This window comes from Fringilla coelebs, assembly GCF_963513975.1.
Source record: "Fringilla coelebs genome assembly, chromosome: 14".
Taxonomy (NCBI): domain Eukaryota; kingdom Metazoa; phylum Chordata; class Aves; order Passeriformes; family Fringillidae; genus Fringilla; species Fringilla coelebs.
Window position 1 is genome coordinate 6,857,221 of NC_140040.1, and position 26,427 is coordinate 6,883,647.

The 26,427-nt window shown below is 54.3% G+C and overlaps 3 protein-coding genes across 3 annotated transcripts; 1 reads left to right on the forward strand and 2 right to left on the reverse strand.

Moving 5' to 3' along the window:
- The first annotated feature begins 52 nt into the window (after nt 1-52).
- On the forward strand, nt 53-5,125 carry TMEM208 (transmembrane protein 208). The gene is made up of 6 exons (XM_084215240.1): nt 53-92; nt 164-259; nt 348-407; nt 523-659; nt 3,568-3,652; nt 4,675-5,125. The coding sequence occupies exons 1-6, from the start codon at nt 87-89 to the stop codon at nt 4,810-4,812; spliced, it is 522 nt and encodes a 173-aa protein (XP_084071366.1). The 5' UTR covers nt 53-86; the 3' UTR covers nt 4,813-5,125.
- Nucleotides 5,126-5,808: 683 nt separating this feature from the next.
- On the reverse strand, nt 5,809-16,831 carry MATCAP1 (microtubule associated tyrosine carboxypeptidase 1). Its single transcript, XM_084215122.1, has 6 exons — nt 16,418-16,831; nt 12,375-12,518; nt 8,304-8,436; nt 7,924-8,229; nt 7,052-7,149; nt 5,809-6,561 (listed from the first exon to the last, which is right to left on the reverse strand). The coding sequence occupies exons 1-6, from the start codon at nt 16,823-16,825 to the stop codon at nt 6,397-6,399; spliced, it is 1,254 nt and encodes a 417-aa protein (XP_084071248.1). The 5' UTR covers nt 16,826-16,831; the 3' UTR covers nt 5,809-6,396.
- Nucleotides 16,832-17,647: 816 nt separating this feature from the next.
- LCAT (lecithin-cholesterol acyltransferase) lies at nt 17,648-23,529 on the reverse strand. The gene is made up of 6 exons (XM_084215193.1): nt 23,355-23,529; nt 20,811-20,967; nt 20,244-20,359; nt 19,808-19,903; nt 19,496-19,720; nt 17,648-18,739 (listed from the first exon to the last, which is right to left on the reverse strand). The coding sequence occupies exons 1-6, from the start codon at nt 23,500-23,502 to the stop codon at nt 18,117-18,119; spliced, it is 1,365 nt and encodes a 454-aa protein (XP_084071319.1). The 5' UTR covers nt 23,503-23,529; the 3' UTR covers nt 17,648-18,116.
- Nucleotides 23,530-26,427: the final 2,898 nt, after the last annotated feature.

Genomic DNA, 26,427 nt, shown 5'->3' on the forward strand with positions numbered 1-26,427 from the left:
GCCCTGTCCCGCCCGCCCCGGGGCTCTGTCCCGCCGCTTCCGTCGCGTCACGTCCGCGGGAAGCGGAGCGCGGAGCCGGCGCGGCCATGGCGGTGAGTGCAGGGCCGGGGTTGCGGGGCCCGGGACTCCGGGGAGACGCTGACCGCCTCTCTTGGCTCCGCAGCCCAAGGGGAAGGCAGGCACCAAGGGCAAGAAGCAGATCTTCGAGGAGAATCGGGAGACGCTGCGCTTCTACCTCCGCATCATCCTGGGAGCCTCCGTGAGTGCGGCCGGGAGGGCCGGGAGGGCGGCGGGGCGCGGGGCGGGAGCGGGCAGACGAGGAAAGCTGTGCCGTGCTCTCTCCGCAGGCCGTGTACGCCGTAGTGAACCTGGTCATCTTCTACTCCGCCGCCTCCGCCTGGACGTGGGTGAGCGCCGGGCACCGTCTTCCGCCCCGGCGGGGGCACCCGGGCTGGGGTTCGTTCGTGGCCCCCGGCCCCGGGGTCGTGGCCATCGCAGCTGACAGCGGTTTCCCTGTTGCAGGTCGCGTTCATCTTCAGCTTGGTGGTCTACGGCACCAGCTACCGGTCCATGAATTCCATGGCAAAGCCGTCTTTCACAGACGATGGCAGCCTTGCCGACGGGGGAATTGACCTGAATATGGAGCAGGGGATGGCAGAGTGAGTGTCCACACCCGCACGAGTCCAGGTGAGCAGGACCTGCTGCCTGAGCGTGCACACAGAGCCAGGAGAGGCTCCCGAGGAGAAGGCTGGGCCTCAGCTCCCTCCTGAGCTTGCCCACTGGCATGGGCATGGGGGGAGCTGGAAGTTTGGAGCCATTTTTTCTCAGAGTGTACCTTAACTGTCTTTATTACCTGAACACTTGGCTTGGTGTGCCCCAGTCAGGAGCCACAACATGGGTGTGTCAGCCTGCCACGGTCACTGTCCATAGGGCTGAGCTGTAGAGGTAAGAGATCACAAAGAGTTCAGCAGGAGTAGTTTACAGTCATCTTTCAGTTAACAAACACTGCTGCAGCACACAGTGATAGGTGTTTTCTTTTTAAACCAGCACAGCAGGTAATGCTTGACAGAGCAGAAGGGTTTTGCTGCTAGTTACACCATCCTGTCTGCAAACTGGCCATGTCTTGAAATGCTCTACGCACTAAAAATTCCTGCCTCTGTCTCAGCCAGCTCCTGTCACCTCCTCAGCCATTTCTGTCCCCCATGCTTGTGCATTCTTCATGTCCCTCTGCAGACAGCACTGAGTCTCTGCCCGTCCAGTGTTCTTGGTGCCACTGTAACTGTCTTTTCCTTGGGGAAGGAATGCCACAGTATTACAGGAAACACAGCAGTAATTCCTGCAAAGCACTGCTAAATAAAATAAGGAGGCAGCTGTGCTGGTACAGCAGAAATACATTCTACATTTACATGTTTTCCAACAGTGAGCTTCAAACTAGTTACAGAAAACTGCCAGGTAGTTGTGGACACATCAGGCTTTGCTCTTTTTCTTCCCTGCCCTCAGCCTCTGCCCAGGTCCAGCCTCTGCTGGGGATCTTCAGCGTGTGCTCAGCGAGGTGCTGGGGTCCTTGGCTCCTTCCTGCCATGTCTTTGGGCTACAGTTCCAGGTTTACCTTCCCTTGCTGCCAGGCTTTTGAAGAAGCGCAGTGGGGCCTCGTTTGCAGCTGAGCCCTCTGTTTTGCATCAGGTGTTCTCAGGCTGTCAGGGTCATATATTGATGTATAGTTTCATTAACGTAAGTTTTGATTTTTGCCTGGGGATGTTATCAGCAGGCAGTGGGGTACAGAGCCTGCTGTCTCTGCCCAGGATGAGCTCTCATCTTGTGTCTGGGTTAGTGAAATGGTACCTTTTCTGCCTGCAGCAGGGGTGGCTCAGATGTCTGGTATAAGAGACTCAGACAAGGGACAAGGTGGCCAGGAGGAGAGGGGGTGTGACCTATGAGCTGGTCACTTGCTGCTCAGCCAAGTGTTTTGCTCCCATTTTATATTGGTTTGGCTCTCTGGAGTAGAATTGCAAAATATTTTGAATACCTTTTTAGTGAAACAATGTGGGACAGTCAAAAAGGGAAAATAAGGAACTTTGATGTTTGGGGTGTGCTCCTGATTGTGGGAAGTGCCTCTTGGAGTTGTGCAAGGCACTGAGGCAGAGTGCCTGATAACTGCCCTCTGTGTGTGTGATGGTGCTGACAGGGGAAGTGACTGACAGGAGGTAGCACAGGGATACCAGCACCTGCTGTGAAAAGGTGACAGGCACAGCCATGGCACTGCTGCAGTCCTGTGTGCAGATGTACTTCCCTTGCTACTGAGACACAGAGCTTTTTCTGCCTGAGCATTTGGGGTGGGGTTTATCATACATTAAAATGAATTAATGCTTATCTGAGTTATGGGCTATGCAAAACACAGGGGAGGCAGAGCTCTAAAAACAAAACCTTCAGAGCTGAAGTTCCCATGTACCTCTAAATTACCTCTCTGGGGATCAGGGAACCACCCTAGGCTAGCAGGTATTTCAGAAAGCAGTGGATATTTCCAGCCTCTTAGCTAAGCCTGCTGCAACTGATTAATGCTGCTCCTTTGGAGCTGCTCCTGGAACACTGTGGGTTTCATGGCATTTCTCTTGTGCTGTCGCTGAAATGGATGCTTTGTGTTGCTCTGGGGTTGGGGAAGGCCCATCTTCATGGTCTCTGGGAGAACTGGGTTTGGTAGGAGCACTGCCTTCACCCCTCTGAGGTCTCTGGTAATGCCAGAGTCACTGAACCCTCAGTGTCTTGTGCTGGAGCTGTTGATGGTGGATTCTGCAGTGTCTTGAGTCAATGTTGTTTATGCCATATTCTTGTCTCCATTCTTGGATGTGACTCAAGGGTTTTTTACTCCAGCAGATGATGATTTAACCAGAGTGAGAGTTGGCCTCTTTTCTAAACCTTCATGGCACTCCCGAGGCTTGTGTTGAAAAACTAATACCTGTTTACCTCTCCTGGGTGTCAGATCCCCCGAGGGTGGTGGTTGAGTGTGGGCAGCTTATTCCTCTCCTTGGCTGCTCTCAGCTCTGCCTCAGGCTGGCATGGAAGAGCTGGAGTCAGATAAGCAGGAGGGGAGGAGGAGCCGTCTGTTGCTGTAGCTCAGCTTGTGGTGTGCTTGTCCTTTAGTGACCCCAAGTGTCTGTCAGCCTGTGAAATGGCATGGGGAGGATTCATGGCTCCCTGCAGCACAGCCAGTCGTGAGGAGTTACACTTTATGTCATTATAGGTGTCAAATCAGCAGTGCTGGCTGCTGCTTCAGCTGTGGGGCTGGGGGGTGGTTTTGTTGCTGATTTCCAAACCCCAGCAATTCGTCAGCTTTCTCAATGTTGTTTTTTCAGAGATCATCTCTTTAATTCATCAGAGTATTTTGCTGTTGTTGTTTGTTTGCTGCTTTGATTCTTCTAGATAACTGTGTGTGGCAAAGCAGGGCTGCAGAGACAGCCTGGTTTGGGCAGGGTCGCTCCCCTGAGGCAGAGCAGACTGTGCTGGCAGAGGAGCTGCCATGTTTGGCAGGGGTTGGAATGAAAGATTAATGCTTTGCTTTTGTTCCCTCAGGCACCTCAAGGATGTGATCCTGCTGACAGCTATAGTGCAAGTGCTGAGCTGCTTCTCGCTCTACGTCTGGTACTTCTGGCTCTTGGTAAGCCCCAGCCCCTGCTGTTTTCCATCTCGCTCTGCATTGTTGCTTTCTTTCCCTGTCTTCAGGATGGAGGACATTATTTATCCATTTCATTTCAGTGTCATGTTTCAGGACCAAACTATTTCCTGATATGTTTTTTAATCTTCTTGTCACATCTTGTTCAAAATTTAGGCTGAACAAGGCAAAGAAGTCCTGATCCCTCTGGGTCAACGACACAAAAACTATGCTGGCCTTTGTCTTTCCTTCTGGTCCCATAAATGGGCAATAAGCAACATGAGGCAGATCAAAGCTGTCTTGGTGCACAGAGTCTTTCTGTGTCTGTAACAAACAGTGTTTCATCATGTTTGGCTGTTTGAACCATTCAGCATGCACCAAGGCTGGGATCTGCTGGACACTGTGCCTTTGAGTAGATAAAATGCTACAGGCTTTCATTCCCCTTAACACACCAAACCTTTTCTGCTCCTGAAACGTTTGCCATGTGTCTCCAGCTAAAACTGCTTGTGCAGAAGGAGAAAACAATTCTCCATTTAGTTTTAAAATCCCATATTTGCTTTGAGGATATCCCACAAAGGTACAGAAGGCAATTGTGGGAGCATGGAAAGTTATCCCAGTTCAGTCCTTGATCTTCTTTCAGTCCTCACCCACAAATTCCTCTCTAGCTGGCCTGGCAGAGGGCAGCCTAGACTCGGCTGTCCCCTGGAGACCATCTGGATTGCTTTTTTCATAAATTCAAGGAAATGTGGGTGTGTTTTCCGAAGGAAGGAGAGGCAGAATGTCTGGACAGTTGGATCCCTCTGGGTAATTCAGACCTGATGCTGGGATTTGCGTGCATGAAGTCTGAGCTCTGTATACGTTCCTCAACCATGGAATGAAATCAGGCAGTTTATTTTGGGTGCCTGCCACTGCCTTTGATTTCCGTGCACCCTGAGATGCCTCTGATCCAGCTGCTTTGTCTCCCTCGGAGGGACCAGCCCTCCTGTCCCTCCCCGAGTGCCTGAGCTTGTGCCACGTGTGTTTTGCAGGCTCCGGGGCGCGCTCTCTACCTCCTGTGGGTGAACATCCTGGGGCCCTGGTTTACAGCCGAGTCCTCGCCCGCTGCTCAGGAGCCCAACGAGAAGAAGCAGCGGCGGCAGGAACGCCGGCAGATGAAGCGCTTCTAGCCCTGCCTGGGCATAGATCAGCACCCTCTCCCATCTCCATGCTGTTATTTCATCAGGGATGCGACCAAAACCAATCCAGAACCACCGCAGTAGCTCTGTTGCCCTTTGTCACTGCTGCCATTCCGACAGAAAGGCCGCAAGAGACTTCCCCTGTTGGGTCTCAGCGTGGGCTGAGGCCTTGCTCCTTGGGCTGACAAGGGGGTGATGCTGGGATGTGTGTAAATATCTTTTTAAAGCAGCGCTGTATCGCATTCAGCGTTGGGGAGTGCAATGTTGGAGGAAATAGTACATTAAAGAGCAGAGTGTTAATTGACCACGCTGGCAGTGGGTTTGTGCAGGGGAGCTGTGAAAAGTGCCAGCATGTTCTTGGAGAGCTGGACTAGAGGGGAGCAGAATCCTCAGAGATAAGTGCTCTCCTCTCCCAAGCTTGGTTTGTGCTGCCCTGCCTGCTACAGCCTCTGCACCCTGTGAAGAATCTGCAGCTGCCCTGCAGGATCGGGAGTGAGGGGCAGCTGGGGATGCTGAGAACAGGGCTTGCAGCCAAACTTGGAGCTTTTGGGATTGAGCCTGAGCTCTCTGGAGCCACAGATTGGCCTGTGCTACCTTTGCAGGAGCTCAGTGGGATGTAAGACAAGAAGCTGTGGGGTTTGTTTGGTTTGGGTTTTGTTTTGTTTTCTCTTAAGAGGGTACTCCCAGGGGTGCCATGATTGCTCCAGAGCTCATGTGTTAAAGACCAGGAACGGGGCAGTTTTTACTTTTGCCTGCTTTGATGTACTGATGTCCCTGTCCAGTATGTTGTTTGTCACAGTCCATGACCCCTTCCAGCCCCTGACGCACCAGCTCAAACCATGCAGCTTTGCCTGTGCCAGCAAGAGGCACTGTGGGTGTTCATAGTGGTGCCAGCCTGGGTTTTGATGCTATCCACAACCTTTTGCCCACATGTCTTTTCCATTACATCACCTTTATTACACGCTTTTTTCCTAACATCAAGCCCAGTCCCCACCCTGAGTCCTCAAAGCCAGGCAGGGTGGCTGTAGTTGGGGTGCAGAGCTGGGCAGAGATTGGTAATGGGGGAATAAAGTCCTTCCTGCTGCTGGTGGGGGACATGAGGGAACGGGCAGGGAGTGGAAAAGGCATCCATGGGGCAATCTGTGGGTGCAGTGCAGCCCTTACTCCCTGCCAGACACAGCCTAGAGCCCCAAGCCCTGTCTCTGGCCCCAAGTAGGTGCCCCAACAGTGCTGGGAGCACTCCTGGTACCCTACACCAATCCCCCCATTGCAACTCCCCCAGCACAGTCTTCTGCACTTGAGGACCAGCACATTGCCCCAACTCTGCCCTCACTCTCCCTGAACCCTCTTGTCTGGCTCCCCAAAGCCACGTGGAGCAGCACAGGCATCCCCAAAATACACAGGGACGATGTAGGGAACACATCAACACAACCACACGGGCCCTCGGCCGCGCTACCCTACACAGCGCTACATGCACAGCGCCCGCCTCGGGCTCTGCCCTCTGCTCCAGCCCCAGTAAATTCCCAACCAACAGCACCAGTTACACCCCTGGGGTGCTGCCTCAGGGGGTGCCCCTCAGTCAGGCAGCAGCTGCTCCAGCTCTTCCTCGTTCAGGCCATTGGTGGTGACGATGTGATCCAGCTGCTTCATGTAGCGCTCCAGATCCTGCATGAAGTGGGGGATGCGGGCCTTCTCCAGGACCCCAAATTTCTTCAGTCGGTTCACATCTTCATAGGACACCTGGCAGGAAGGAGATGGGGGTCAGTCCCCTCATCCCAAACCCTGGCAGGTGCCATGGGGGGCATCTGGTGCACTTGCAGCCCCCCTGGGTCAGTCAAAACATTCCTGCTGCTCATGGGGAGGCAGTAGGAGAGCTGCTGGGGGTGTGGGATTTGCGGATTTGGTAATTTTCGGTCACTGCAAGGACAGGTGACAGCAGGACTGCTGTGGCCAAGGGCCAGAAAGGCTTAACCTGCTGGGTTAAGCCTCTCCCGAAGGTCTCCCACAGAGGATTATGGATTGTCCTGTCCTTCCTTGCATCCTACCCAGCACAGCCTTTCCCTGGTACACAGAGATCCATGAGCACAAGGAAAGACAAAGAGCTGAAGGGCTGCCAGGCAAGGGCTGGTTTTTGGGAAGCCATGAGATTGAGGGAGCCTGTGTGAGCTTTGGGGTGGGATGGGATTGTGGGATCAGCCACTCCCTGCCCCACCCTCACCCTGGCTCTTACCTTTCCAAGTGCAGCCAGCAGTGGGAAGTCGATGGTCTGCCGATGGCGCAGGATGCGGAGAATCCCGTCCAGGTACACCTGGTCCTTACTGAAACAGCCTGGAGCAGCAGAAAAGGCCTGGGAGAGGGCTCCTGGCTTCCACCACCCTCCACCTGCCTGAACGTTTGCTGACCACAATAACCAGAATGAGGCCACTGCCCATAAGTGTGCCAGGGCTCAGAACGGCTGAGTCCCAAGGGATGAGCACTGGGGAGGCAGCCGGCTGCAGCCAGAGCCGCAAACCCCACTGAGATACTTTCACATTTCTTTCCAAGTAATTTTGTAAAGGGTAAACCACTACAAACATCCAAATGTATCCAAATGTTTCCTCTAGTTTGCCAGCTGCTTCCCCAAGAGCTTGTGCAAATCACTCCCACGGGACAGGGAGAGTGGTACTCGGTATGGGGAGGGATACAGGGACTGGGTGCTGTTGGCTGTGTTGGGAAGAAAGGGTTAAAAGCAGAACTCTGATCTGGAGGATTGTAAATTGCTCAAGTGACCTTGCACCTGGGTGTAACTCTTGATAAGCTTGTGAACAGCAGGCTGGTGACCCCTTTGATCTTGTGTTCCTCTGCCCAGGTGTTGGGTGTTGCTCTGGGGATCCCCCAGTTAGGGAGGTAATGCAAATAAATTTACTTTTTGTGTTCTAGCCATGACTTTGTGCCTGTTCTGGCTGCCTGTGCCAACTCACACTCTACAGGACTGGTGATGCTCAACCTACACAGCAGCAGAACATACCACACTCCGTTCTTTCTTAAAAAACCAAAAAAGAGATATATAAAATAAGTAAGTAGAATTCTTCCCAAAGCTCAGTTGACCCCCCCAAGCGGTACCTGGCTGTGAGGTGTCCGTCTGGCCCCGCTTTGCCCGCACACAGTACTCCCACCGGACCCCAGCATCCTGGACGTACTGCTCCAGGTCCTGGAAGAGGGCAGAGAAGGAGAGGTGGCTGGCCCTCTCGATGGTGTAGTAGAGCAGGGCTGCCCGCCACAGGAAGGGCTGCTTGCGGAACAGCACGCTGTGCAGGCTGGCCAGGCCTTCCTCCGTGGGGTTGGCGGGCTTCAGGCTGTACTGCTTGCGGCCCTCGGAGCTGTGCCAGGGCTGCCGGGTGTTGTTGACCCCCCGGATGTAGTGGGTGCCTGAGGAGAGGGGACAGGAGTGAGTGCCCAGAGCGTCCCCCAGCTCTGCCCCCACCCTCAGCAGCCCAGCTGACCGATCTCGTGGCGCAGCATCCCCTCCAGCCAGTGCTGCCGGGCTCCGGCCAGGTTGATGGCCAGCGTGGGCCGGCTGTCCTCCACCATCATCACCGCCTGCGACAGGAGGTCATCGGTCAGCTGCACCACCACCTGCAGGAGGACGAGGAGGCAACGGCCGTGAGCGGGGGCTTGGCTCTCAGCAGGGGCTGAGATGGTGGCAGATGGTCAGAAAAATCCACTGACACCACGGATGGCGCCGTTTGGCACTGCTGCACCATCACTGGGTTGTGCTGCAGCTCCCCAAAGGAATGACAGACAGCAAGAGCCACTGGGGGTGGGGGGGATAATGAGAGGAGGGAGATGATCTCATGCAGGGATGAAGTAGCTCCTTTAATCTCTTTACAGCCAACAAAGCTGAGCAGGCACTGTGGGGGCAGCAGGCAGCTCCTGGGCAGCCTCCTGCAGCACCCCTCTGGCTCCAGCATCACCTCCCCAGCTTGTTCCCATGGGCTCTCCACACTTTTGTGGCCACACAGGATGGACATCCTCTGGAGACCTGCCTGGTCCCCCTTCTGCATCCCCACTGGCAATGGGATGGAGCAGTAACTTCGGCCATCAAAACAACCCCGCTCTGAACACCCAACAGCACCAGCTGTCTAATGGCTCTGCACTCCCCAAGAAACATCTCCTGAGGGATCCAAGGCTATGGTTCCATTTTCATGGACTTCTCCACAGATTCCCTCATTTGAGGCTTCATGACATGAGCAGTGAGGATGGCTCCATGTCAGTCCACCCTCACAGGAGGAACTGTGTGTGCTGGCCACAACTCACAGCAGGGATGGGCATTGCATGTGTAGGACTATTCAGTATCTTTATGCAGAAAAAAAAAGGTATTTTGAGAAACCTGACTATCACAGGTGCTAGAGCCAAGAAAGCTGCTCACCAGAAGTTAACTTGCCAGCCAGCAGCACTTTCTGACCACCTGACTTCAGATCTGCAGCTACTCAAAGCTGCAGCATCACCAGAGGATGGTCCCTGGAAGCTCTCGCATCTGAGGTTTGGCAGTGGCAAACCTCAGGATAGCAATCAAAACCCCCTACATACCTATTAACTCTGTAAACCACCTGTTATTTCACAACTGACACTTTTCAGGATGAAAACATGTGCCTGTGTTACTACATGACAGTTCTTCTCTTATTAAAAAAAAGAGAGGAGACTGAATTGGTTTGCTTTAAGTCAGATTTATTATTATTATGAAAGCCAAAAGTGCAGCCTAACAGTCCACCACTGGGCAAACAAACAGCATCAAATACTTACAGTGCAACTGCTTACCTGGGTTAAAATACATCCATGTGAAAAGGAATCCCTCCAGTGCTGAGCCTTGTCAGTTCACCCCTGACTCCTCATGCAGAACCAGCCATCCAGGAGCAATGGAAAGGGACTCAGGGCAGTGCCAGAGACTACAGCTTCTTATGCTGCCCACTGCAGCTCTTCTCCTGCTACAAAACCTCATCCTGCTGAGCAGCACCACTTGCCTTGTTTTGGGACCCTCCAGCTTTGCACATACAACCAGGGCTGCAACTCCAGCCAAAGAGCAGCAGGACCAGCTCTCCAGGTCTGTGACCTCTCTCATTCTGAGCAGCACCTCCAGTGCATCCTTGTGGTCCATGGTTTGCTCAGCTTTTGTGAATGCACTGATGGAGAAAGAGCTCCTCCCAAGGAACCAAGGGAAGGTTCTGGTGGTCCCCAGGGCACCAGGGTATGGGTTCCTTTCTCTCCTGGCACTGCTCAGGACCTCTGACACTGAGCAAGCAGCTCAGAGATAGAGGGAGGCATTAATGGGATCCCAAGAGACAGCAGCTAGCACTGTTCAGGCTGACAACACTCCACAACCCCAAGGATTGCCATGCAGCACTTACCAGTGGGGCAAGATGTTTTTCTGCTGCAAGCTGTGAGCCCACTGAAATCCATATGGAAACCTCTGGCAGCATCATGTCTGTCCTAAGTCAGAAGAAAAGCAGAAGAGCTTCAGGATCTGCAGCTTGGACCCCAACAAAGCAGCTTTTGAGGGCACAAATTGAATTCCAGCGTGAGCACTTACCCAGGAGCGCGCTGCCTGCGGGGCTGGAAGCAGGATCCTGCCTTTGCTGATGGGTGCTGGGGACAAAGGGCAGCTGCAGGGGCTGCACCAGGACTGCCCGTGGGCAGGGACACACCAGCTGCTCGTGCTCTGGGCTAAGGCCACCCCCACACGAGGTTCTTCTCTTTTAAGCAAGCCACCACGATTAGTACGGGTCAGGGAAGCAAAGGGCACAGCAGAACAGACACAGATGGTGAAAGTCAGGAATCAGAGATACAGGTGCAGAGAGGGAGACACAACCTGAAACCACCCAGTTCCCCGACAGGGTGTGAGATTATCAGTGATGTAAGAAGTTTCAACGAGTTTTGGTGTTGTACAGGGTGCAAGTTCTGCCAACATGGCTGTATTGAGAGCAGGTGAAACCCTTCTCTCTTCCCTACCCCAGACACAGCCAGCAAAATTTCCATTGGATAGAAAGGAACAAACCAATGCTTTCATTGTGTCCAAAGCACTTATCAAAGGCCCCAGAGAAAACAGCCACACCGATGTGCAAACAGTGACTGAACTCTGCGTTGCCTTGAATCACAGAATGTCCTGAGCTGGAAGGGACCCACGGGGTTCATTGAGTCCAGTCCTAATAGCTCTGAGCACAGGGACAATTACACAGGGTTGGAAGGAAGCCAGTTGTACACCAATACGTAAGAAAATCAATGGCTTTCTGCCCAGCCAGGGCTCAATTAATGGAGAAGAGAGTAGCTGAATTTAATCAATTAATAAACCCAAGAGACAGAGCTCAACTAGCAAGGTGTAAGTGCAGGTCTGTAAGACTGGCAGCTGCTTGGCTGGGTATTGGGACTGGCTCTGGGCACTCAAAGGCAGATGAATTATAGGGAAACATCTGCAGAAATCCGTTCTGGCCCAAGCAAAGGCTTAGGAGGACCAAGGTGCCAAATCTACATCCCAGGAACACAGGAGGCATCAGGGCAAACCAAGGGTGTTTGAGGAGGAAATGAAATGTCCTTGGACAGGAAGGTCCTCAGGGGAGCACTCATTCCTGCTTTGCCTGCATGGAATGCACTGGGTACCACTGGGTGAGGTGATACTTTGGGGAAATGCTCACCAATAACCCTCTTTGGAGACAGAGGTGAAAAATCAGAGGTAGGAAATAGAGTCTGGCCAAGAAGCAGTGGTGAGGAAGCCCCCACACCAGCCAGCACTGCACAGTCCCTGCCCTGCAGCCAACAGCCCCCACGTAAAGCCAGGTCCAGAAATCCTTCAGAAATTGCAAGAAGCCCTGCAAGCCAACCCACGTAAGGCCAGGTCCAGAAATCCTTCTCAGACTTTGAACCCAGGACAGTGGAAGTGTTTTGCCCACACCCTGCTGGCAGAAGGGATAAAAAAAGCTCCTTAATGGCAGCTGAGGCATGCTCCATGCTGGATGCTGCAGGGAGTGCAGAGAAACCAGGTTAGGAGATGTTGAACTTCTCCCCTGGCTCTATCCCACGTGGCTGCTATTGTATCCTAACCACGTATTTCCCAGCCTTAAAACCCAAGCCTGGGGTTTCAAAGCACCATAACCTGCATGTCCTGCAGGACAGCAGGAAATCTCTTCCCCTGGCTTTGCTTTTGGACATGTGGGTTAAGGCAGCTGTCAGAGAAGTCTGCCCTCCCACTGCCAACAGCAAGAGACAGCTTCCCAACAGTAATTGATGCCTCATGCATGCAGCAAAAGGCTCCTGGCATGGCCATGCAGACAAGCAGCAGCTGCTCCCTCTCTCTCAAGCATAGAAGGGAGATACACAAGGAAAACATCACAGGAAGTTTGTGGGGAACCAGCACTCATGTCTTAACGCTGGGGTATGGTGAAGCTGGAGGTGAAAGGACACCACTGCTCAGAGCAGAAAAGCTTCCTCTTTGTAACCAAAACATTTCTTAATCAGAGTCCTTTTTATCAGAAAATAAATATTTTGCTGTGTTTTACGAGTGATAAAACAGGGATGTGGATTACCTCTCCCACACAGCCTTCCTTCTGCATGTACTTTCGGATCACGGACCAGATCTGGCACTTGCTCAGCAGCCGCCCGCCCGTGGCCACCTCGAAGCTCTCGTAGGTCCCGTACTTCTCCAGGACAGTACGAATGATCCTGATGGCCTGTGGCACACAGAAAGCACAAACATAAGCACAAAAACCTCCCTGCTTACAAATACAGCCTAAAATCCCACATGCAACAAACCCAGTCAAGGCAACCCTGATTAACGCCAATACAATCCCAGGTGGTTTTGCACAATATAAAAAACCAAAGAGACTGAGCTGGCTGGAGTGGCCACCAGGACAGACAGACACTTCACATAACCAGCATAACCCACAGCGTATTTTTTCTGGTTTTTATCACCCTTGTAGGCATCTCTTGCAGAAATGGGGCAAAGCAGAAGAGAAACTGCATCGTGGCAGTGTGGTCAAATCCATGATTATTTTCAATCTTTTCTGCTTTCAGTTCTCCTTGCAAACTCCAGTGCTTGCACAAAGACCTCCAGCTTCTGAGCTTGCTTTTTACTCCCAAAGTTTCTTACTCCAGGGCTGAATTCCAAGCTCAGCAGTGAGGCTGTGCATCCCCCTCTGCAGTGATGCTGCTTCAAGCAGCATCTCAGCACCACCAGCCCGCTGTACTCCCAGTAGCCTTCTAATAAAAGCATCACGTGCTCCATTATTCACATTAACATTTATGGAGCATCTATAAAATATGAACATTTATTAGCACATTTCCTCTCCAAAAAGTGTGCTTCCATTGCAGACATTTTCAAGCAATTACTTTCTCCAGTCATTGGAATATATATTAATATCTTAATATTCAATATTATATTCATATTATATTAGTACATATTCCAAAGCAGATGACTTTCAACCAGTTCTGGAGTTTTTCCAGCAGTTTTATTGCATCTGCAAACCTGGCTGGGCAGCTGCCAAGCTTCTCAGCCCCAGACCACTTGTTGTCCCTCCCTAGTCCCTAAGGTTACCAGGATCAGGAGATGGGTGCTCACCACCAGCTCTGGTGCTCAAATCATCCAACACCCCGTAAGAAAAGAGGAAATGGCTCAGGTTGTGCCAGGGGAAGTTTAGGTTGGACATTAGAAAAAATTTATTCATGGAAAGGGTTGTCAAGCATTGAAACAGGGCAGAGGTGAAGTCACCATTCCTGGAGGCATTTAAAAGATGTAGATGTGGCACTTGGGGACGTGGCTTAGTGGTGGGATTGGCAGTGCTTAAGTAACAGCTGGACTTGATCTTAAGGGTCTTATCCCACCTAAACAATTCTATGATCCTAAGAGGGGCTTTAGGTCTGCATCTGGTGAGCAACCTCCTCTTTCCCTGCAGAAGGTCCCGATTTTCCTTCCCTGGGTAGTTTTCACAGCTGGTTTTTATTCTCAAGTCATTCACTGTGTCTTTCCAGGAGAAGCTGTGCACAGTTTTTCTGCTGTCAGTTTTGTTTCCTGAGGTGCTGGGGTGGGGGGGGGGGGGGTTGGGTTTTTTTGGCTTTGTTTGCTGAACAATCAGACTCATTTTTACAGCACTGCAAGGTACCTTCAGCTGACCACTGCAGAAAAACAGCCTTTCATCCTCCCACCTCTGCCCTCTCTCCTCCCAGGGGACCCAAATCACTGAGCCAAGAGAAACCCAGCACAGCTGGTGCCCAGGAGTAAGACAACCAGAGAGCTCCTTCCTGGCCTTCAGAGCACATCCTGGTGAGCAAAATTCCTGAGATTCCAACGTCCTGAGCATCTCCAGATCATACACCAAACATATGCAGTGGGAAAACAAATCCTCCAGCTCTGTGCTGGTGCCACTCAAATTCATGTGGCAAACCAGGGATGTGATCTCCAGGGTGATGACCCTCCACAGGGCTAGAAGAATCCTCCTGGTTTATTTAAGTTTTCTATTAAGAAAATAAAATAACCCCCCAAGCACATGCAGAGCAGCTGGAAGCAGGGAGCTGGTGTTGGTTTGTCTGCTCGTGTCCAAGGATGCTGACTTAGCAAAATGTCTTATTTATTTAATCTCCATGATTAATGAAGGTCTTTGAAAATAAAAGCAGTTTATAGCTAAGAGTTAGCTGCCAACGAAAAATGCTTCCCAAAATAAAAGAGACTGGAAGGAGGTTACTGCAGGGTAAGAGCAGAGGAACAGTGCCATGAATGCTGTCCCATTCCAGCCTCACCAGAAAACCTGGAGAAACATTGGCAGAAACACTCAACACTTAGAATCTCTTGTAAAAGCTTCCAGGTTCCACAGTGGTTACAAACCTTCATTCCATTCATTCAAAGCACTGCCCAGAGAAAAATAACCTCAATTATTCATCTTTTACTCTGCTGCAAGCCAACTGCACCAAAAGAAAAAGCACAGGGAGAAAGAGCTCTGAGCAACTCATTTTACTGCACGACTCAGGGAATAAAATACAGGAGGGAAATGCCAAAAGCTATGAGGTCTTTGCAGGCGTCAGAGTGTCTCCCCTGCAAGAGCCTTGCTGGCACCAGCTCATCTGGGGCAGAGGTATGGCACACACTGGGAATGACAAACTGCTGTTTGCAGAAAGGGCCTGAATCATCTGGATAATAACCCAGGCAGAGGCATGGGTAGTCATGCGGGGAAAAGCAAACATTCAAAAAACAATAAATAAATCAGTGAGGAAGTTGTTATTTGAATAACTAACTCCTGACTGAGAGGTGCAAAGAAACACCCCCATGTGCCAGCCTGAATTTGGGATAAGAGAGGGTTTTTATCTGCTCACTTTTCCATGTGGCAGAAAGGATGCTCTTCCTAGAGGCAGGATGCTCACTCCCAGGTGCAAACTGGTTTTGGGACACAGCCAGGCTCCCAGCTCCAAGCAGAGAGTGAAGGGACAGAGCAGCTCTACTCCTGCATCCACAAAAGGCTTGTTTGTGGGCACAGCACCCTGGAAGCACACTCCTGCCTCTCTTCTCCTATTGAATGACCAGGAGCTGTTTTCTCAGTGCCATCTCCACGGCAGAGAGCAACTCAGAAATGTTTTACTAGGGTGAAAGCCATGGAAACAGTTAAGCGAAATAATACAGACTCCTTAAGTGGAGTCTTCACCAATTAATATCATTACTGACCATGTTTGCTGATGCCTTAAGGATGCTAGTGCACTGCACAACCTTTAGGCCTTCTAGAAAACAAGCCAGACTTAACCACCAGGTAATTCAGGCTAAGGAGCACTTCCCATGCTGTCACCCACGTGCTCCAGCTCCTCTGCTGTTTGTTCTACAGCAACAAGTACAAAACCATACCAGCATGGTGTCCCTGATGGAGCACAGCTCCCAGCATAAGCAGGAGCCAGTTTGATCATAGGAACACAGACTGGTTTGGGTGGAAAGGGACATGTGAGATAATTTAGTTCCAATTCTCCTCCATGGGCTGGGACACCTTCCACTAGACCAGGCTGCTCAAAGCCCCATCCAACCTGGCATCACCCCGCACCAGCACGACCCATGTCACCATGGAGCATGTACCATTCCTGCAGGTAGGTGAGATTACTAAAACCTGAGGTTTAAGAAATCACAGGGTGAGTGTAATGAAGGCAGGATACCAAAGGTGCTAAGGGGAGAGGGATCAGGCACCAGCTGGGAAGGAAAGAGGGCAAGGTTTCACATGGACCAGGGGGAATGGTGTAAAGTTCACTGAGGGTGGTTTTCAGCTGGACATTAGGAATAAATTCTTCCCTGTGAAGGTGAGGAGGCCCTGGCACAAGCTGCCCAGAGAAGCTGTGGCTGCCCCATCCCTGGAAATGTTCAAGGCCAGGTTGGATGGGACTTGGAGCAACCGATCTGGTGGAAGATGTCACTGTCCCTGGCAGGGTGTGTGGGGTAATTAGACGCTCTTTAAAACCCCTTCCAACCCAAACCATTCCAGAATTCTATGACCATGGACCATCTCCTGGCCAGCCGCACCAGGGTACATCCCACACCCTCGCACCGGTCCGTCCTTTCTCCTCCTCCTCCTTCCGGGCCGAGCATCCTTCCCCGGCCCCGCCTCACCTGAGCCACGAAGCGGTCGGAGGCGGCCCCGTACTTGTCCAGGACGGCGGCGGGCACCGGCTCCGCGTACTCGAACTGCGGGTCGTAAGCGAAGCTGGCGCGGAAGAACCGCTCCCGCTCCGCCTCCACGTTCCGCGGCCGCAGCGCCACGAGCAGGCAGGGGCTGCGCCGCCCGCCGCCCTCCTCGCCGCGGCCCCGCGCGATGTGCGGCAGCGAGGCGGCGGCCCGCAGCCCCCCGCGCCCCGCCGCGCCCTCGCTCCGCCGCGTCCCGGCCCCGGTTTCGGAGAGGCGGCGGGTTCCCCTCGGGCAGCGCGGCGCGGGGGGCGGTGGCGGGGACGGGCAGGGGCAGAGCGGCGCGCCATGGCCCGGCCCGCCGGCCGCACCCGAGCCCATGGCCCCCGAGCCCATCGGCCCCGAGCCCGCGGCCTCCAGCGCGGCGGCACCGGGCCGGCACCGGGGCTGCGCCGGCTCCGCGCCCCGCCCCGCCCCGAGCACGCACCGCCGCCCGCCAATCGGCGCCGCGCCCGGCGCGCCGCAGCTAATGGGAGGGGAGCGCAGAGGGAGAGCCCCGCCCCGCGGCGGCCGAGCCCGGCCCGGCCCCGAGCGCTGCGCTCCGCAACGCGGGATCGGGGCGGGCACGGCAGCGCCGCCAGCCGCGGGAGCAGCCCCAGCCCCAGCCCCGGCGGTATCACCAGGCCCGAAGGCACAGCCCGTCCCGGTTGCACTGCTTGTCCCGGTTGCGTGGCCAACCCCAGCTGTGTCACAACATTTGTATTGCCACCCCTGGCTGCATCGACAGTCTCGAGCTGCATCCCCGCCCTGTTGGCATCTCCAGCCTTGGCTGCGTCGCCACCCCAAGCTGTGTCACCATCCCCAGCTGCATCCCCAGTCCCAGTTGGATTTCCAAGGCCAGTTATATTTCCAACCCAGTTGCTCTGCCAGCACCAGTTGCATCATGCTCCAGTAGCACCAACTTGGTTATGTCACCAACTCCAACCACACTGTCACCCACATCATGTTGCCAGCCCTGGTCACATCACCAACCCCAGCTGCATCATTGGCGTTGTGGTTTTTCCCAAAGCCCCGTCTTCTGGAGTGCCTGCAGGCAGCAAGCATCTCACTTTCTGGTTATGGCTGGCTTCACCATCTGGCTCTGAAGGACAAGGCAGGCTCAGCATATAGAAGCAAAGTGTGTTTATTATTTTGTAAATCTGCTGATTTCAAGTTGGTCTTGCCCAAGGAGCCTAGCTCACTGCTCTGTAAGCCACACCTACTGTGCTACCCCCATGCTACCTCTGTGACCACCTGGTAAGTCAGAGCCTGCTCTTCTTAAGTGAGTTGCTCTGTCCCAAGTGAGCAGAAGCTACAGCACCACAGGTCCACAGCCTCTAAAGCGCCCTAAAAATGGCTTGCTAGCAACAAGGGCTTGTGCGTACACTGGAATTCACAAGTGTGATGTTAATGAGCTGGCAGCATGGTTAATTATCCACCCGCTGGTGGGAAGTGACAAGCCTCTGAAGTAAAATTAATCACCATTCCCAAAAGAAGAACCAATCAGTGTGGAAGTGGGTGCCAGCCCATCCACCTGAGCTGTTGGTCTTGCTCACTTTCCTTCCAAACTCAGCTCCAAGTCCTTTGCTCCCCTGCATGGCAGTTTGTGGTGCCTACCATCATGGAGGGAAGCTGGCCCTCCCTCCTTTCAGTTCTTTTTAGGCTCCTTACGCACCTTGTGTTCACGTAGGATCTTCCCCAGCTTCCCAGCCTCTGGGCTGGATTTTGCCTGCCCTGGCTCGCCCTGCTCCTCTTTGCTCCCCAGCAGGATTTCGTTGATGTAACTGAGGGTCAGGTTGCTGAAGATCATGTTGAAGTGGTGGGCACCTCGCAGCTCCTGGACGTACACCTTCTGCTTCTGCTGGTTACGCCATCGCTTGCACAGCTCCAAGCTGCGTGTGCTGACACTGTCGTCCCCATCACCATAAATTATGTCCACGGGGTCCTCATAGGGGAAACGCTCATCATAAATGTAAGTCTCTGCGGTGGGGAAGCCTGTGCCATAGAGACAGTATGTGTCTACCCCAGGAGGGGGCAAATCCTTCAACAAGTCCTTCATGTCCTCCCACATGTACCAGCCATCCTCCAGGTTGACGTCGGTGAAGAAGCGCTGGTAGTCGCGGTAGGTGTAGTTGTAGGAGGGAGTGGAGATGAACACGTGGCTCTCGGGCCAGGCCAGGGTGGTGGGGAACATCCAGGGGCTGGTGGTGGTCATGCGCTGCTCCTCACGGAGCTTGATGTTGGACATGAGTGGGATGCCCTGTTCGTCACCTGTGGGACACGCAAGGGCTCATCACAAATGGCACCACAATGTCCCCACACAGATGGAGCCTTTGGAGAGCTGGGCTGGGATCAGCCCTCCCCACAGTTACTCACCATGGTGCCCTGGCCTCCTCCAGCTCAGCTCTTCCCCTGCCCATAACCTTACGTCCTCTCCTTACCCCCCTGTCTGCAGATATCAAGAACAGCCTTCCAAACTCTTCTCTCCACATCTCTAGCTGCTCAGAGGGCCTGAGTGGAGACAAACCTGGAAGTGTGATGGCACAGACCAACCCAGCCCTGAACATTCCCTGCAACCCTGGCACCGCCACAGCTGCCTGCAGGGATAGGAGCAAGCAGCAGTAAGAGGCCAACTTGCATGTTTCCTTCAAGCCTTGATATTTTTGGTGTGTCGGGATTCCTAAGACCATGGAATGACCTCAGATGACCTTAAAAATATCTCTGCCTCTTGTGGCAACAGAGAAAAATATTAGCAGGGGACTTAAGCATGATGCAAGGGGCCAGATGTTAAAACCTTCAAGCACATGATTTTTAACCTCATGCATTTTTGGACTTGTGACTTGTAGATATTCTGGGCTGTCAGCATTAGACAAGTGATTGTGGCTTTCTGGGCTGCAAAGAGGCTAAACAGGAACTGGGTCCCCCACCTCTTTCATCACTCTGCCCTTTCCCTGCCCACCACCACCCTTCCATTTCTGCAGGAGAGAAAGAAAACAAAGAGGTGGCTGCACACAAGGAGTCACTCACCAGATGCCAGGATACGCAGGGGCTTGACGGAGCCTCCCCAGGGGGCACCCAGGGAAATGAACCCCTCAATGTACTGATCTTTCCAGGCTTGTGTCTGCTGCAGCAGGAAGTAGAGGACGTGCAGGTTGCCCATGCTGTGTGCGATGAGGAACACAGGTCTCTGGTACTCATCGTGCATCTCCTCGATCAGCGCCTTCAGGTTCTGGAAGTACTCGGGCTGCTCCTCTGTGGACAAGAGGGGAGCATGATGGCACAAGGGTCATCCTGCTTCCCTCTGAGCATGGGGAGCCTGGCCACAACCCCCCGACTTACGGGGTCCAACCCTCCAGTCGTAGGGGGCTGCCCGAACCGTCTGGTCCCTCACGTAGCCGTTGTTCACCAGGTTCTGCACCATGGTATGCAGGTAGCCTGTGGGCAGAGGGAACAAGGGGGAATTAGGTCTGTGCTCTTCTCTTGTCAAGCTTTTTCCATGCTGGTCCTGGTCATGGTCAAAATGTTCCCTGGTAAGCCCTGTGGCTCAGTGCCTCCAGGCAGACATAGTGACTCTGTGCATCCCATTGAGTCCTGGGGTCAAGGATGGGGTGCTCCCTGCCAGCACCCAACTGCAGTGCGTCCCCCAGGCTAATGTCCCTCAGTCCCAGTGCCCTGGGCTCTCTGCAGAACTGGTCCCTGCTGGAGACATGGGGACAGCTCCCATTTGCAGGGAGCACATGGGATCCCCAGACACCCTGGCCTCTCCTCCTCTCACCTGCCAGCTTGCTCTGATCCAGGTATTCCACAGAATAGGTCTTGCCAAAGCCAGGAACACGGATGTGCACCCCTGGGGCATTGGACATTTTCCGAGAGGTTCGGTTGTACACCACCCTGTGGGGACACGACAGGAGGTGGCAGAAGAGCCATGTCCCCATGGAGAACACAGGGCTGAGGTGGAGATCACTGGGTAGTGGCTTGGACCTGGCTGTTTCAAGTCTTGTGTAGATGTGAGGTGCACTGGAGCCCAGCCAGAGTCCATTGTGCTCCCCTGGCATCCTGGGACAGGAGGCTGTGATGGAACCAGCTGCCACAGCCCCCTGACCCTGCAGCTCTGGGCAGGGTGGCAGCATCTCCAGTGGGTGCTCAGGGTGGTCTGGCTGGGCTTGAGCACATGGCAGGGACTTGGGAAAGGGACAGACACTCAGAGCAGTAGTCACTCACTTGTGTTCCCAAACAATCCCATGGTCCTCCCATTTTTTTCTGTGTGTGCTAGATCATGGCCAGGGGGAGGAGAGGGGAGGTCATTTCCCCAGGGAGCTCCCATGGTAGAGCTGGATAGTACCTGGTGTTATCGATCCAGCAGTCGACTCCCACTGGCAGGAAGGTGTTGAGGTTGAGCCAGATGGTGAAATAATCCTCTGTTTTGCGGTAGCACATCCAGTTCACCACATCTGGCTTGTCCAGCTTTGCTTCCAGCTGGTTCCCAAGACACCCAGGCACTGGAGGCACCACGGAGGGAGAGCAGAGCCAGTTACAAACCCTATCCCACTCACCCTGGGGGCTGCCCTACCTGGTCTTACCCCACCCCCAGGCAGTGCTCCCCTGGGGTTGCCTGGGGATGGTTGGGCACCTGCTGGAGCAGCATCCCTGGAGAGCAACCCACTCTGCACAAGAGAGAGGGTGCTTGGAGCTGAGATGCTGGGTGAGCATGGAAACAGTGCTAAAATGCATCCTTGGGAACCCCCAGAGCTGCATTTCTGTGGGTTGACCCCCAGAGCTGTCACCCCAGCTCAAAGTCCCCAGCAGCACAAAGTATCCTAGGTTACTCCCCCTCCCTGGATGGGTTCCCACCTTCCTCTCCTTGCTGCAGCCTGGAGGAAGAAATTTGTGCTGCCCATTCCTAATGCACTCCTGACACCTTGTCTGGGGGTAGTGGTCAGTTCAGGGATGCAGAGCGCCCAGGGTGAGTTTCCTGAACTTTAAACTCTCCATACAGGCTGAACAAGGTGGCTCTGAAGTGGTTCAGTGCTGAGTGGAACTGAACTCTGCAGAAATTCAGTGGGAATGGTGTGCAGGAAACACAGCACAGCTTTAAACAATTCATTTTTGTGCCCTGGCCACCCTCAGTCACCAGGGTGTTTTGGTGTTTTGGTCTGCCTGTGGGAGCGCCACTGTGGTTCCCAGCAGGGATGGGACACCCGTCCTGCTGCTGCCCTGAGAGATGTGCCTGTGCTGGGATGAGGCACCATGGAGAGCTTTCCCTGCTGTGTGCAAGAGCCAAGAGCCAGCTCCTAGTGCCAGCACTGACTGTGAGGGTGAGGACAAGAGGTGAATGACTGCAGGGGACAATGAACCTGGTGGAATGGGAGCACCAGGTGACAAATCCCAAGGCCCCAGCAGGTCCAAGGACTTGCCTGCAATACATGGCTGGGGCTGGTGTGGACCTTCAATGCCTCGTGCCTTGCAAGAGGGGAAGGAGATGTAGCAGTTTCCTTTCTCAACCTGCCTCACAGCTCCTTCATGCCTGGGGCACATCCCTAGGGGTGCAGGGAGGGTCTAATCCTGTCTTCAAAGCATCTGGGTGGGGATCAGAGAGGTGTAGGAGAGCCCTGGTAGGGAGTAGGCAGAAGTGATGGTCAGCAAGAGGAGCAGGACCATGAGCTGTTCTGACAGCTCAGAAGGTGCACAGCCAGGACCCCCCTGCCCCTGGCACACAGCTCTGAGCTCTGCCTCCCCTCCCAGAGGACATTAGGTAATTATTAAGGGAGTTCTGTGAGGGCAGAGGGGTTATCAGTGGTCCCAAGGGCACTGGGGGTTTCTGGGACACCCGGCCCAGGGGGATGGGTTGATTGTGGATGCCGAGCAGAAGGAGAGGCAGCCAAGTGGCACAAGGGGCATCTGGGCGTGGGACACAGCCCGGGGCTGGCACCGGGGACAAAAGGAGATGCTCTGACTGCCACAGGTAATCCTGAAATGAGGCACCTGGTGACAGTGAGTTGGGTCTTCTGACCACCCCAGCACATGGAGGCCTGCACCCCCTGATGCCCCTGGGAAGGGAATTTACAGGATCAGCCCTTGGCATTGAAGCGGGGAGGGATCTTCTGCTTTTTCTCTTCTCTTTTTTAAGGGGAAACTCATCATGATTCAAGAAAAAGGAGGAAAACCCCGACTCTGCTCAGCAGAATTTTCATGGCAAAACTTGAGCTCAAGTGCCTGGTGATGGCACAGGAAGGCAGAACCACGCAGCAGAGAGGCACCAGCTGGTGGTGGCTCCTTCCACCTCCCTGAGATGATGTCCCCACATCTCCTTTAATCTCCCTGTACCCCTGTTTCTGCTGGCTTGCCCCAAATCAGAGTTGGCATTGGGTGGGATGTGAGATGGATCCTCTTTGCAGCAGCAGAGGATGACTTGGCCAGCCAAGGGAGTGGGAGTGGGAGCCGACACAGGATGGGGTGGGCTTCAGGAAAGTGAGAGGTGGTGGATCCACCCCTGGCACCAATGGCAGCCTGTTTGGGAAGTGGCAGAAGAGCACCTGTCCCTCTGCCAGCAGAGTTCCCCAGACCCAAACAAGCCCTAAAACACTCAGTGGGCCAGGTGTGAGCTACCAGGTGTGACCCATTTGCTTTCTGGGGTGCCCAGTCTATCCCCTCAGCTCCAAAAGGCTCTACCTGGGCATGGCCAGCTCGGTGAATGGGAGGGTATGGAGGGGCTGTGTGACACCCTCACTGGGTGGCTCCAGTCCACACAGCCAAGACCCATGGCAGCCAAACCCCAGTGAGGCAGCAGAGGCACAGGACCCCAGCCTCACCGTCTGCCTGCGGGGCTGCAGGGCAGCCGGAGCTCCCACCTGCAGCCCACACGGTGCCCGCGCTTGCGCCACCTTACCGAGTACCACGGGCGGCGTGCTGTTCGTCGGGGGAGCTTCTGGGGTGGTGGTGGGTGGGAAGAGGACATTGAAGAGCCAGAACTGGGCCGTGGGCTGCAGGAGCAGCGAGAGCGTCAGCAGCACAGCCCCGGCGCCGCCGCTCCCCATGGCGGGCTCGGCCGGGATCCTCCGCACGGCTCCGGGCCAAACAGCCTTCTATGATCGTAACGCAGGTCCGGCCAAGAGGCACCCGGGCTGCAGGGGAGGGGAGAGCTGCAAGGGGCTGGCCATGAGGAGGAGGAGGGACGGGGAGGGACGAAGGACCGGCCTTATGGACAAGCCGTGGCCTGTCCGAGCCAGCCCAGCAGCGCCCGGCGGTTCTGAGGGCCCCGGGAGCCCTCAGGGGGTGCTCCCTCAGGGCTGCTCAGGGGCGCTGCGGGCTGAGCAGCTTCCCGGAGCCTCGGTGTCCCTTTGTCATGTTCTGGGGAGGTGACTGCCACGTTCTTGCCTCTGCGTGGTTCTCTAGGGGAAATGGCCCAGGGCTGCCCAGGGCTGCTCCCTCCCTGCCTCGGTGAACACAGCTCCTCTCCACTCCTCCTGCCCTGGCAGGGGATGCTGGTGCTGCCAGCGTGGCCAGGGGGCTCACAGGTATCTGGGAGAAGATGGAGGGGTTGGGATAGGAAAAGACAAATCTGGGCAGCTCCTTGTTGCCACATGGCAATGCCATGCTCCCCAGTGCCCTCCTGGGCACTGCCCCTGCCTTGTGCAACATGCTCCCCGTACCCACTGGAAGGCTCCCTCTGTGACATTCCCAGCTGGGAAAGCCCCGGGTACATGCTCTGGCTGGGAGGGACCTTAAAGTTCATGTCATTTCAATTCGTCCTAGACCAGGATGCTCCAAGCCTCATCCAACGTGGCCTTGAACACTTCAAGAGATGGGGCAAAATCATATTCTTCTGCTGAAGGGAAGATGTCTTCTTCCTTCTGGGAAGTGTGAGGTGGGACAGGGATACTGTAGGGCACTGGCGGGTGGGTGGACTAGCCGGGTGGGCTTCCCGTGGGGCAGAGGGGTCCCTTTCTGAAGAATGGGGAGGAAGGGCAAGGGAATATGTGGGGTGGCACCTGTAGGTGCTCACCACGGGCTCTGTGTCTCGGTCACCCAAGTCCCGAGCCCCCCTCCCTCCTGCTTTAACGCGGCTCCTGCCAAAGCGCCGCTGGACTCGGATTCGAGCCGGGGCTGCTGCAGCCGCAGAGCGGAGCTCGGAGCCCTGCTCGGCCCCAGCCGGCGCTGCTGCTCCTGCCTCCGGCGGGGCCCTCCTGCCTCCCTCCGGGAGCGGCGGAGGTTTCAGAGCCGCTCCCGCAGCATCCCGCTCCTCTCCTGCCTGCGCATCCCTGCGGCAGCGGCGCCTTCCCAGGGCGCATCCCTGTGCCTGCCCAGCGCCCAGGGAGAGTCCCAGAACCCGGGTGTTCAGCCTCGCCTGCGCTGGCTGCCTCCTTGGGGTGTGGGAGTGGAAACAGCAAAGTGGGTCCCCACATTGTCCCTGCAATGCTGAAGAAAGTGGGGTCCCTCCCAGCTGCCACAGACCACGCGGGAGCCTGACAGTGAGCCTGGATAGCTCAGCTGGGAGAGCATCAGACTTTTAATTTGAGGGTCCAGGGTTCAAGCCCCTGTTCAGGCGGTGGCTTTATCGTTTAGGAGCCCCGGGGCAGGAGCGGCACCTATTCCTGCCGGAAACGGTCTCGCCCGGGGCAACTGATGGAGGGAAGAAGTTATGGTACTGTGGTTTCCACTGCTCCCTTCCTTTCGTGAAGGGTGCTCGGGTGCCCCAAGTGACTTCAGGCAGTGCTTTTAAAGTGTGGGTTCCTGCTGGCCACTGTTTTTTTTCTGTGTGACAGCCTCCATGAAGATACTGAAGGGACTGGAGCATCTCTCCTGGGAGGGAAGCCAGGCTCTGTTCAGAACACAGGAGGCTCCAGGTGAACCCTGAAAGGGTCAGGAGAACCTTTTTCACTGGGAGGGTGATGAGTGGAAATTTCCCAGCAGAGCCCTGCATCACTTTAAGGGAATACAGTTCATGTGAGAGCAGAGGCTGCAGTGACCTGTGGGGCCACCACACTGCCTCAGTCAAGCCCTGGACTGCCCTGTAGGTGTGTAGACACTTCAGGGTACTTTTGCAAAATAGAAACTCTTTTAACAGAAAATCAAGCAATTTTGGATTAAAAATATCCCCTGTGCTATGTGAAAAAAATTTAGTGTTTTTCAACCTGAACATACATGAGTTGTTCAAGCACAGTAAATTATTTTTCAGGTAGGTTTAGTGGCCTTACACATCACACTGAATTTCTGTGGAAAAAAATAAATAAAAGAGGAATGAGACATTATGTATTTCTTGGTGTTTCTGCTGCTCATCTGGGTAAAAGTGGGGCAGGCACTGCTGCTGCTAATGGGCAACTTCTCCAGATGTTTGCCTTCTCTTCCTCCTGTTTTATCTTTAGAACATAAAAAATGCTTTTTGAGCTTTCCCTAAGTAAAGAGATATGCATTCAGTAAATGAATGTTGGAGGAGTATGAAGTCGTGCAAGTAAATGCCCTATAAACTGCAAATCCTAAAAGTAAATGTGCAACGATTTTTTCCCCCCCCATTTCTTGCTCTGGATAAGATACAAAAGAAAATAAATCTATTTTGTGCTAGAAAAAAAATCCACCCTCCCCTTTTCCCAAGCACCAGCCCTGCAGACTCCTGAGCCCCTCTGCCCTGCAGCCTCCTGCGGCTCTCAGATGCCCCCACAGCGAGCTGAGTCCCACTGCTGGGGTGGTGCCTTCTCCACCACCAGCCTGTGCCACACCTCGCGTCACTTCTCCTCTGAAAGCTGCCGGCCAGAGTGAGTTCTGCGCGGCTGTCAGGAGAGGGCACCAAGTCCAAGCAAACAGGGTGACTCCATGAAGGCTCCAGAAGGGTAAAGGCAACAGCTGGAGAGGATTCCCCAGGCTGAAGCATCTCCTGGTGCACCCGGAGATCTCCACCTGCCTCTTGGTGCCCGTGAGACCTCGAGTCCCCAGACCTACAGTGTGTCAGGGTCACCCCTCGGCTC

Bases quoted from the DNA above. Each gene is read 5' to 3' on its own strand.
- TMEM208 (XM_084215240.1), top strand. The intron at 408-522 runs GTGAGCGCCGGG...TCCCTGTTGCAG, and splicing joins CCGCCTCCGCCTGGACGTGG to GTCGCGTTCATCTTCAGCTT. The intron at 660-3,567 runs GTGAGTGTCCAC...TTGTTCCCTCAG, and splicing joins ATGGAGCAGGGGATGGCAGA to GCACCTCAAGGATGTGATCC.
- MATCAP1 (XM_084215122.1), bottom strand. From the start codon at position 16,825: ATGGGCTCGGGGGCCATGGGCTCGGGTGCGGCCGGCGGGCCGGGCCAT. The intron at 8,437-12,374 runs GTAATCCACATC...GTCCTCCTGCAG, and splicing joins AGGAAGGCTGTGTGGGAGAG to GTGGTGGTGCAGCTGACCGA. The intron at 7,150-7,923 runs GTACCGCTTGGG...CTGCTGCTCCAG, and splicing joins GACGGACACCTCACAGCCAG to GCTGTTTCAGTAAGGACCAG.
- LCAT (XM_084215193.1), bottom strand. From the start codon at position 23,502: ATGGGGAGCGGCGGCGCCGGGGCTGTGCTGCTGACGCTCTCGCTGCTC. The intron at 20,360-20,810 runs GTACTATCCAGC...GTGTCCCCACAG, and splicing joins TGCTGGATCGATAACACCAG to GGTGGTGTACAACCGAACCT. The intron at 18,740-19,495 runs GTGAGTGACTCC...CGTGTCCCACAG, and splicing joins CCTGCGTATCCTGGCATCTG to GTGACGAACAGGGCATCCCA.